Source organism: Cyprinus carpio, chromosome A2, assembly GCF_018340385.1.
Source record: "Cyprinus carpio isolate SPL01 chromosome A2, ASM1834038v1, whole genome shotgun sequence".
Classification (NCBI taxonomy): Eukaryota; Metazoa; Chordata; class Actinopteri; order Cypriniformes; family Cyprinidae; genus Cyprinus; species Cyprinus carpio.
In genome coordinates this window covers 26,014,643-26,027,423 of record NC_056573.1, presented here as the reverse complement: position 1 = coordinate 26,027,423, position 12,781 = coordinate 26,014,643, and the positions used below count along the sequence as shown (strand labels likewise).

The window sequence follows — 12,781 nt, the reverse complement described above, 5'->3', positions numbered from 1 at the left end:
AATAAAATTATTAAAATTAAATGTATGTTTATTAAGCTCAAACGGCAGCGCAGGTTTGGTTTCTAAGGAACAGACAATAATAATAATAATAATAATAATAATAATAATAATAATAATAATAATAATAGTTATTTTAATTACTTTACTTAAGTCAATAAATAGATAAAGTACTTTTTAACTTGAAATAAAATGGATGAAAAAATACAATTGACAGTACAATTTTTTATTTTTTTTTAAATGCATCATTTTAAAAATGTTTATCATTGCATGCTATTCATATGCTGATATACTAGATCAAATTTTAGGCAGTAAAGAGTATATACTACACAGTCCACAGTGAACTAGTCCATTTTATGGACATTGTCTGTTTAAGTGTTGTTTAATCTGGTTTAGATTAACTCTGAGCTCACACACAAACAATACAGTCATCTAGCTTTATTGCTCCATATGTATGGCCTTCAGCACAGAAAACTACTTCCTGTTCACAGTAGCACATAAACACCAGTAAACGTTTAGCTACAGCATGAGGCAATTCTTTACACCACTAGTAAGTCTCTTATTAACGTTAACTAACTTTATTAATGTCTTCTAGTATTACAGCTCATCACGCTTTAAACAAAATACAATTAACACGGAAAAAAGACGTTTCGTGATTAGTTTCAGTCTAATATATATGCGAGTGTACAAAATAAACATTTAGCAGATGTTTAGCAGAACACTTCTCTTCATCCTATAACAAGTAAACCTGTTTTTAATGCTTTCTTTCTTGGAAAACAAGGAATTTCACATAATAAAGTTCTTTAACGATACTGGTACTGTATCTAATCTGGTGCTGCATGCAAACATTAATTCATCTTAACAAAACGCATAGACATTATTGTAGAAATATAGAATTATTTTGTGATGAATGGTTGACTGTGCATTCTACTGTTTACTGCATTGCTACTAATAAAATATTAATAGTGATTTGAGTTGAAATTATTTTATCGTGTGAGAAGAATGAAGCATGGACTGATATGAGAGACATGTAACTACAGCACAGTAAGAAAACAAGCAGGTGTGTGTTTGAGTAATTCATCAGGCATGCAGCATCCCTGACCCACCTCTTCCTCAGCCTCAAAGTCATAGTTGTCCTGGGCCATTTCTTCACTGGGAAGCTTGTGGACCAGTTTTCTGCACAGCAGCCACACGGACAGACTCGCCATGAACATCCCGATATCCGGGAGGAAAACTCGGATACCATTGCCTGCATCTGCACCAATAACACTACAAACACAGACAGCACACCAACACACACCATTAAAGTGCACGATTCATACATCTTTCTTTAACATATGTTCTGAAAAGATTTGCAGATGTCCAGTATTCACATGAACCTGTTACAGGTGATCGTGACTATAACAAAGAAACTAGCATCGCCAGAATTCCCATTAAACCGCACGCCATCTGTGAGGGCGGAAAACATTTGTGAGAATGCCGAGAAGCATTTTCCAATTTGAGCTTCGCACACATCTGTTGTGTGCCGTTTTATATGCTTCATCCCCACCCAGTTCAATAAAATCAGGCTTGCACCTTATTAAAAGAGTATAAATATTTCTCATAAAACACATACTGGGTTCTTCTGAAACTCACACAAGAGTGAAATTAAGTCCTGAAGTGCTTAGTCAGGAGGATTTAGTCAAAACAGGTCTGAATGAAGGTGTTTTGTTGATCATTCAGACAATGAAAAGCAGTTATTCATGCTATTATGAAAGGAAACATATGGTGAACACAATAATTGGATATGTATGGATGACTTATGTGCTTATAAAATATATAATGTGCCCTCCGGTCAGAAACTATATGTACCACAAGATGAGGAAAATGAAGTTAGCATGACTCGATGTTTGAGTAAACCGCTGATTTTACTGTATCTGCACTAAACTTACCAATAAATTAATTTTAAAAAAACAAAAGTCACTATTGGGTTTTAAGTATTCGGTTTACAGCAAATGAAAAGCCTAGAATTTATTTTAACTCTAGCACTTCCTTTTTCTTTGCCCTAATTGTGTTTACTTTATTTAAATGCAGATTGTAAACAAAACGAAACCATCTCTGCCTCATTTGCTATAATGTCTGCCATAATTTGCATGTTGGTGGATCGGGATTTAAAAATAAAATAAAATAAAACAAAACAAAAACATTAAACAAAGCAATGCAAAGACTTAAAAAACAAAACAAAACAAAACAAAACAAAACAAAACAAAACAAAACAAAACAAAACAAAATAAAATAAAATAATTCTAACTGTGATTTGCATATCATAAACACAACAGCTTTAAGAGCCCTTTTGGCATCATTTTAATTTCCACTTTGCTGCATCTGTCTTCAGGATCTCTCCTCCACTTAATTATGTTCCTTATTTCAGCTCTTAACAATGACTTTCAGACCCCAAACTTCCACATCACAATTATTCCTGCATCAACTCCTTTCGCTCATGTGATTCATTTCTCTCCCATGATTCCCTGCCGGTCGGAGGAGCAGAGACATATCAGCGGGCCGTTATGTCACGGATAAATGCCTTCGCTCAACTAACAGGTCAATTAGGAGTATAAACAGTTTACAGCCGAACTTCCTGCCACTTATGGTGAATCGAGCCACCCAACCAGCACTGCTTGGAAAAAGGTGCAGGTGGAGATTCCCGTACTCAGGAAACCACACTTAATAGAATCACAGTCAGGCCAGCGCACACAAACATCAAGGTATAGGCCTTGAAAAATTGGGCTGTCAACAGTGGGTCAGGTTTAATTGGGTTTAGTGTTCATTGGGGCAAAGGGTTGGTTTGGAGCCGTGCTGCTGGACGGCAGACAGCTGGCCGCAGCGTAAGTGAAGGGTAATGTTATCTGTCTCTGTTTGCTGAAGTACTTCAAACTGAAAACACATCCCTCTTAAGTGTGCAAGATATTACACGCTTCTAAGTGATTTTATGTGTTGGGAATAAACATAAGCAAAACCATTTCCTTACAGTATTGTACTAGAAAACAATACTAGTTGCATCAGGCTGTACTATTAATTCACTAAATGGTAATAGATTTTTTCTAATATTATTTTGACTGATAACGTTAGAGTTATTATTACTTGAAATAAAAAAAAATAAAAAAATAAAATGCAATTTTTAATTATTTATATACTACTACTACTATATAAATATCTGACGCTTGAGAGAAGTGAGAAGTCACAGTGGGCGGAGCTACTCATGGTAATGGGTTGGGCTTTATTTAGTGGGTGGGGCTACTTATAGCAATGCCACAGAAACAGAAACAAAGTACCAACCAAGATGGTAAATCAAACACTTTTAAATATCAAAACATCTGATTCTTCATTAAAAGAACCATCTAAATTCTATTCAGCACACAGGACCAGTCGTCCTGTAAGTAAATATCTCACACTTTCAAAGGTCGTCCTCTGTCCTGCATGAACCCAAACCATGGGCTCCCAAAAGTCTGTCTGGAACATGGTTTAATTTCACTGTTATATAACATTTTTTTTTTTTTCAATATCTGACTGCAAGGAGGAAAAGAACAACCCTTGGGAAATTATCACTCTTTTTTTCAAAGCAAATCGATGAGATTAAGCAGTTGAGATGTTCAGAATAGCATACTGCATACTCATAGCACATAGCTTACTCTTTCTGCAGTATTTAGTATGCACTTTGGGCACAGTATGTACAAAAGTTTAGGGTCAGTAAGATTTTGTTGTTGTTGTTTTTAGAATGTTAAATAAATTTATATTTCAAATAAATGCTGTTCTACTGACATTTCTATTTATCAAAGAATTATGAAAAATAAAATGCATCATGTTTTTCACAAAAATATGAAGTAGCACAACTGTTTTCAACATTGATAATAATCAGAAATGTTTCTTGATCATTATATTGGAATGATTTCTGAAGATCATGTGACACTGAAGACTGGAGTAATGATGCTGAAAATTCAGCTTTGCATCACAGAAATAAATTCTTTTTTACAATATATTCAAACGGAAAACAGTTATTTTGGATTGTAATAATTTTCACAATATTAATGTTTTTACTGCATTTTTGATCAAATAAATGCAGTCTTGGTAAGCAGAAGAGTTTTATTTTAAAAAAATTAAAATCTTACTGACTGCACTTTTGAAGAGAAAAAAAATATGAAGCACATATCTCTGTCATCATTACATAATGTAGTTTCACGTTCTTTTTAAAACAGCATTTAGTGTTTAGTATATACTGCACAGTATTTAGTATGCGACTCCATTTCCAACACAGTCAATGACACAAAACTGCTCTCAAAGTTCTGGTAGCATAATAATAATACTTTCTCGTTTCCTCCTCAAAGCATTCCATAGAAACTCAATCAATAATCAGGGATGTTTTTGCAGTGCTTGTTGCAGGTTTAGTGTCTTGCTATAAAGAAGCAGTTGTAAAAGACACGCAGTAAAAACTTTTCCAATTAAAAACCGTTCATATTCACAACAGCAATATGTGAGAGTTTGATAAACAGACATGAAATGAAACCTTCATAAAATGTTTCTAAGGCAGTTTATAGGCTTGTGATTAAAATAAGCGCTTGGACTCACCTCTCGAAACCAATCTGTCGTATTGACTTCTCCCACGCTGAACCTGGTAAATAGAAAAGATAAAACTTTACTACTCATTGTATAGGATTTTCCAGTACACTGAGTTATAAAGCACAGGGTGATTCTCCGATAACTACCTTCACCGTGGGCTTTCATAAAACAATGACGAGAGCTAAGGTGCTGTGCTGTGTCAGACTGCAGGGTCACTGTGGGTCATTTCTGAGCATTTTTTGAGGAAGACTGAATTAATGTGTCTAGAGATGATTAATGTGATAAGATGACAAGTAATCTTTAAAAAGGGCAGGCTGATCTATTTAAAGAGAAGCACTTTTCTACCTCCACTTGCCCTTTGCTCTTTCATTTGTACAAGTTGTATAAATAAAAATAAATATTAAATATTACAATAAAAATTAATTGACCTAATTAAAAAATAAAAATAGAAATGAGAATTATTAAAATAATTTAGTAATAAAAAATAATACATAATAAATAACTAATACCAATGTAGTCATTTTGATATACTTAATACATTTTTTAATGTTAGTGCGTTATATCTGTGTTTAAAGAAAAATACTGATATTAGATTTTTTGATAAATTTTTTTTTCAGTAATAACCAGCAGACAGTATTGATGTATAACAGTGCAGACCCAATATACAAGCAGAGTTTCCTATTTTAATTGAAAAAAATATATATATAATAATAAAATAAATAAATAAGCTGTGATTTTACGTGTTTATCTAATATCAAACATTTTTTAAATTCAACCCATTTAAAAAAAAAGAAATTGAAAATAATGAAAAATAAATCATTAAAAAAATAATAATAATTAAAACTGCAACAATATAAATAATAAAAAAATCGAATACATAAATGAATATATAAAAGATAACTGATACCAATATATTTATATAATTAACAAATGTTTTATAGTGTTATATCTATATTTTATCTGTATTTAAAGAGAACTGCTTTTCTATGTTCAATTACCCTTTGCTCTTTTCTCTTTACTTTTATCTAGCTGATTCTTAAGATGTATAAAAATTTAAATATTAAAATATTATATCCACTGTACAGTCACTGTAAAGCACGGCCTATGGCTTTCATGTCTGACATCCGTTAGAGCTGCCGAAGGAAAACTTCAGACGTGTCTGTATTATTTACAGTAATCACAAATCAATACGTCAGTATGTGTTCGTAGTAAATTAGGAGAGTAATTAGGTATTGAATAGCCTTTGAGACTGACGCGCTGCCTGGATTCATGCCAACATTACACTGACTGGATGTTTGTCTAATGACACCAATCTAATGTCGTACTGAGTTCAAAAGTCACACCAGGACAGAACTGAAAGAAAAGGGTCTAAGTAAACCAAAATGTCTAATCATCAGCTCTGAAAAGGGTTATAAAAGTAAGTTGAATGCTTTTGTCATTCCCAGAATCGAAACATTAGAAACAGTAAATAGTCTCCGGTCTCAGAGGGACGTGAGTAATGTTTTCATTGTTCAGACGGGAACAATTGGAGGGCAAAGACAAATCTAAGTGGCACATTTCCCATAAGCCTCCCACACGGTTATTTAATGTTAAAGAAGACAGACCAAAAATACTGCTGTGTCCGTGTAAGACGAGAAACCTTGCTCATATGATAAGCTGTAATTAAAAAAAAAAAAAGAAAGAAAGAAAGAAAATAAAAAAGGATAGTAGGTTGTGTTATTTTTTTTAAAAATATATTTAACATTTTTAGCTGGTTTTGAGGTTATAAATGTCCATGTCTCTGAGAAAAATATTGTCAATTAAATGAAATATAAAATTAAAAAATACTTGAAAATGGAAAAATAAAAAATTAAATAAACTATAAAATAAAATGCAAAAACAAATAATTAAAAAATAAACAAAGTTTTGACAAATTGTAATTTGATAATGGTCATTTTTCAGCTGGTTTTGAGGTTATAAATGTCAACATCTCAATCTAATGTTGGTTGTCAGAGAAAAATACTGTCAATTTGTCTCATTCATTGGTCCATAATTCAGGGCTGGCAGTACAATGATAAAATAAGCATGGTCAGCAGAAAGCGGTCAGTGGAGCGATGCAGAGGTCACTAACACCTCTGAGGTCAGCAACCCTGAGCAAGACTCTGTCCTCCTCTGAACACTCAAGAGCTATTCATGGTCTTTATTCATAGTCAGAAAGACACAAAGACTTAAGAAGGATTACGTTTCTTCTACTGATCTGTGACCGACTCGCGCAACACTGTTCCTAACTTGCTTTGCAATCAAACAGTGAGTTCACGCAGCATGAAGGGCCATTTCACAGTCACACAAACGTACATAAAGCTTCATTAAACACTTATCACCTGGGGTCTCTATGTGCCAGAAAGGTTTTCAGTCATATGCTTTAAGAGTGAATTTCACAAAGAACGTCTGTCACATTTCAATCAAAAATAAAATAAATAAAATAAAATATTAAAACAAAACTTATGAAATAAAAATAAATATAAAATTAGATTAAAATTATAATAAAATAAAATAAATAAATGTAAAAATGCAATATATAAAATATATTTATAAAATTAAAAATTAAATAAATAAATGATGGGGAAAACATTATAAAATAAACACTTCCTAAACAAAATTGATGAAATACAAATATTAAATATAAAATTAGATTAAAATATAATAAAATAAAAATAAATGGAAAAAATAAAAAATATTATAAAATATATCAATAAAATAATATAAAATAACTTTTTCCATGCTTGCACTGTAGTTTCATAATTCTGCATGCAAAACTTTCCAGTCACCAACATATGATATGGCGTGTGCATGAACTTATGACAATCTTGATGAACCTTTTTTGAAATATGGAAGTATAACTTACAGTTGAATTCAGAACTGATAGAGTTTGCAGCCAGCAAACTGTGGATGGTGATTTGATAGATGATGTGGATGAAGAGGAAGGTCATACTGCAGAAGCATAAAGACTTCAGCAAGTGCCCCGTGTAGCCTGGAAGAGAAAAGGCAACAGGAGCAAGCATCAAGGGTCAGTAATGATTTGTGTCTGACATGGTGATGAACCACATCATCACAGCTCATAGGGGATTTGCTGATATGATAATAATGAGTTCAAAGAAAGGCATTACACACATTATTGTGCCAATAATAGTAAAACCTGTATTAAATGTGTTAAATAAAGTTCATAGTCTTTCCTCCCTGTGACCCAACAAGAAGCTGCAACAGTTTACATTGAATTAAATGCCAGATATAGTTTATTTAACCAAAATACCAATAATAACCAGAAAAAAAAGTATAAATATTGCAGGACTTTTAATTATAAACAAGCATGAAATGCAGTGGGACTCTTATTTTGAAAGTATATGCTACTTCCAGCTGCTCATTTCAAAATATAAGGGGAAAGGAAATTTCTCTTACAATCATCTACAAGATATTACAATACTAACACCATAATTTAAACCATAATTCATCGACAGTAGATCATAAGCAATTGCTTAAACATAAATGTGCAGTACCCACTGATTGCAAACGGTTTTAAAAACACAAGCCTGCAAAAAATTGCCATGTTTTGACTTTGAAATATGCATGTGATTTATTTCATTCAATCATTGCCTTCTGAAGTTTAATAATCCCATTAGGCTGTATTGCAATTCCTGTGTTTAGATTCCTAAACTTAACACCTTTTGTTATACAATTTAAGACTTTTTATGATCTTAAATTTCAACTGAATTAAAGACGTTTTTAAGGACTCGCAGGGATGCAATATTCAAAATTTATCACACCAGGGTTTCCAAATTGTTACGCAATGTTTGAACAAACAAGTTTCAAGCCAAAGAAGCAACAATAAAAGCCCTTTGTTTAAGATATAACTAAAAAAACATTGCAAAATCTACTTGGGTTTGAATGAAGACACAAATGTGCACGTGTTTAACACTTCACGTGTGTTTTTGTGTTATTTGAGAGGACGCTAATGGAGTTTGTGTTGTTAATTTCCCTCAGCACAAGCATTCATTGCTGTTCTTACAAGACGAACAACAGCTAATCGTGAGAGCCTCTTTGTTTTAACACTCTCAAATAGCAGAACGCCAAGGTCAAATGAAGTATTAAAGTATTTTTTGAGTGTTTTTCTCTACCAACAATCAATATTTTCTGATGTGGTGCAGGCCTGAGCACGGCTGTGCAGCCCATCATATGTAATGCTTCCTAATGGAGATCATTTTAGCCACAAGTGAGACATAATCATAAGAAAGCAGACAGTGAGAAGCGCTGCCAGATGCTAACTGCTGGATCTGTCCTCGGCAGGGGATATGGCTTGTCCTGATTTACTCTATAAAACACAGTGTGCAAAACAATTTGAGCTAATTTCCCCCTAACAGGAGGAAGGGGTTGTTAATGCGTAGTTTAGTGAGCACCGCGGGTGCAGATCTCTGCCAAAACACTCATTCACGTCACATATTTTATGCCTTTCAAATAAAAACCATGCATGAGGAAGACAACGATATGAAAAGCGCTAACTGCATCTCTCCTGATCGCCGTAAACTTTCAATTAACTGTGCAGTTTTTGCCACCCCTGCCTGTTTATATGGCCAAAAATGAATGCTTGTAATGTGAATCAGTGAGATATTAATAACAGTGTAGCAGATACTTAAATAAAATGTATAAATATCATTCATTACTCTATATCTCCAATAATATTGGTAAGATGATATTTAAATGCTTTGTTTTATTATCAAAACATATAATGCAATGCAATCCAACGACGATTGAGAGATGAACAAATAAACACTCCTCATATCTGAGACTCACATTTGAACAGGATTTTATGGTTAATCAAGTAAAGCCAAGCTGTTTTAGTCCAGTAAGTGTTCATCTTGAAATAATACTAACAATATCAAAGATATTCTTACATTTACATAAAAATCAGAGCTGTGAGATTTGCAACACATGAATTCATCCTCTCCCCCCAAAAGACATTAAAGGGATAGTTCACTCAAAAATTAAAATTAGCCCATCATTTACTCACTCTGAAACCATCCTAGGTGTACAGGGCTCCAGACTAACTTTTTTCACTAGGAGCACAGTGGCCCCCAACTGAAAATTTTAGGGGCACAACCAGAAAATTTAGGGGCGCACACCGTAAATCAACATGCTAACCAAATCTACTAATTTCCACTGTATTACTAATAAATACTTTAATAATAGATGCAGAAATTACAATGTGCTGTTTCAAATTCAGTGTCACATTTTATTCTGCACTTTCTGCAAGTTTTAAGCCATTCTTCCTTTGAAGGTCGAGCTGGCTTTTGTATTTAGTGAAGGGTAGTTCCTCTTTAGCAACGAAGTAGGCCGTGTTAAATTTCAACATCATCTCTGCCTCATCTGCGCTCTGATTGACAGTCATTTGTCTTCTAAAAGCAACCGGCAGTGGCGTTGCTTTTTGATTTATAAACATGTCACGGCATACTCGATGCTTTAGGCTGAGATTGTGTTTAATCAGTGTATTGTGTTTAAACTGCGAAGTGCCTGTACTATCGGCAAACTTTGTGTTCCCCGCAGTTCTGGGGTCAGTGGCGCCCCCAGAAAATTTTAATAGGGGTGGCCAGATGAGGCCACAGTAAATCTTGGGGTGGCACACCAAAATAAAAGAAAAAAGGGTTTGCAATATTGACAAAAAATGATATTTCTGGGATTTTATCGATAACGATAAATAGACAATATTTTGCTGAGTGTGTTATTGTGCTGATATCTTATTTCTAATTGTGCTGACAGCTGACTCCTGAATTTATTATTTTTATCTTTATGCCATTTTTTCTAAAAGTGTGCACCATCTTTTAGGTCAAATACTTGCATTTGGGCTGTTACCAAGCAAATGCAATCAGTATCAACAAAATTGATCTTTGCAATGCAGAGAAAATAGAAGCTGCATTTGAAGTGGCATTTAGATGTTTTTTATACACTGTTTAATGCTGCTCTGTGGGACATGGAATACTTTAACCTGCAGTTACAAATTAATAAATAATGTTTAGTTATTTTAACATAAAACATTGAAAACTGATGTTTGAAATTATTTAAAAAAATGAAAAGGTACCTTAAATGTGAAATTAAAACCGCCAGTAGGTGGCAGCGAGTCATTGTTAATAAATGAGTCATTGCGATTGAACCGAATCATTTAAACAGTTGATTCATTCAGGAACGAAACACTATCATGTTGCTCAGAGACGCAAAACTGTGGCTGTTTTTGGAATGATTTTTGTTTTTAGAAATAGAGCAAAATCAGGGAATATGTTGTCTAAAACATAAGTCTCTTGATATTAACTTCTTGTTTATTGAACTGTTGTATAAAATCAATATCACATTTGTAATTATGCTGACTTTTGGAGAAAAACGTCACTCTTCGTGTTATAGTAATTATATGCAATTATATATCCAATTATTATTACTTTTTTCCCCACTTAAACTATTATGAATTTACATTCTCCATTTAAATTTATAGTACCCACTGCAAATCATCCTGGGGTGGCCACAGTTTATACAGTGGTTGCCGTGGCCAGCCCTGGCCAGCCCTGGCCATATCTTAGGGGCGGCCCTGTCTGGGGTAGCTGCTGCAGTATTCGCAATTCATATAATTCGATTGTTTATAGTACCTTAGCCAGCTGAATTTTTTCAGTCAGTGTTCTCGAAAATGGCGAGTGCGGGCTTTTTTCGCCACACCAACCTCTGACTCTGCATCATCATCCGACGGTGACACTGTAGACTCTGGCACTGGTACACTAGCCGCAGGTCGGAAGAACGAATCAATAGCTCGCTTGCTCATAGCTCAGACGCACGCACATATCAGGTTGTGATGATATTTGTCTGCGTTTCCTTCCCACAGATGTTTACGCGTGCTCGATTATCTCTAGGCCCCTCCCCCTCCACAAATTTTAGCCACTTACAGTGGCCATTCCCTATTCTTCTCACACGCATTGGCCGCCTCACAGAGTGTGTGCTCGCGTCTCATGAGTATGTGAGTGCGGTGTGTGTGTGTGTGTGTGTGTGTGTGTTTGCGTGCGTGTGCGCTCGCGTCTCATTAATTATTTCATTGCTCATTTCATTGATCATTGACGTGCCCCTTCCACGTTTAATGTATAAAAAAAATACGGAGGGGGGGGGAGGCAAATTTACTGGTCACACATGTGCGACTGGATGTAAAATTCAGTCGCACACTCTCAAATTTTGGTCGCAAAATGCGACCATTTGGTCGCAGTCTGGAGCCCTGGTGTATATGACTTTCTTCTTTCAGAGGAATACAATCTGAGTTATATTAAAAACAATGTCCTGACTGTTCCACGCTTTATAACGGCACTGAATGGGGGTCCAGATTTTGAAGGCCAAAAAAGTGCATCCATCCATCATAAGAAGTGCTTCAAATGGGTTCAGGGGGTTAATAGAGGTCATTCTGAAGTGAAGTGATGTCTTTGTATAAGAAAATTATACAATCCATATTTACAACTTTATAAACCGTAATATCTCTCTTCCTTCAAGAGCATTTGGGGGCATGTAGAAATATCAAGATCATTGCTAAAAGCTGTCAAATCTGTCATCTGTCAAATTTGCACATGTACCGTATAACAATCACCTTCTAAAACAATGATTGAACACAGAGGGGCAGTTTTGATATCATCTGTATACTGGGTTAAAACACTACACTACAGAAGTCAAGTCAAGTCAAGTCTGCTTTATTGTCAATTCTTCCACATGTACAGTACATGCATACAGAGAATTGAAATTGCGTTACTCTCAGACCCATGGTGCATACAGATAACACTAACAGTAGAACATTAAATACAGATAAAATATAAAGTACAACTATACAAATATACAAATAAGTCATGTAAAAAGAAAGATAAGTAAAGCAGCACAAGGCACATGGTAGATATAGTAGAGTGCAAACCAGTGAAGTAAACAAAGAGTGCAGATATAATGATTGTAGTGTAAAAGAGCTTTTTCAATCTGATTAAAGTGTCAAAAATCTCAGAGAGCAGTTCTTTATTTAAACTGACAGAAGAGGTAGTTGAATGAGGTCAGTTAAAGGGATACTCCATCCCAAAATGAAAATGTTGTCATTAATCACTTACCCCCATGTTGTTCCAAACCCATAAAAGCTCTGTTCGCCTTCGGAACACAATTTAAG

At 34.4% G+C, this 12,781-nt stretch overlaps 1 protein-coding gene across 1 annotated transcript in view; it reads right to left on the bottom strand.

The window, feature by feature from the left end:
- LOC109108950 (piezo-type mechanosensitive ion channel component 2) overlaps positions 1–12,781 on the bottom strand; it is a 93,141-nt gene that overhangs the window by 70,885 nt on the left and 9,475 nt on the right. The window contains 3 exon segments of the mRNA XM_042712750.1: positions 1,104–1,266; positions 4,600–4,642; positions 7,475–7,600. Coding sequence (XP_042568684.1) covers positions 1,104–1,266; positions 4,600–4,642; positions 7,475–7,600 — 332 coding nt within the window.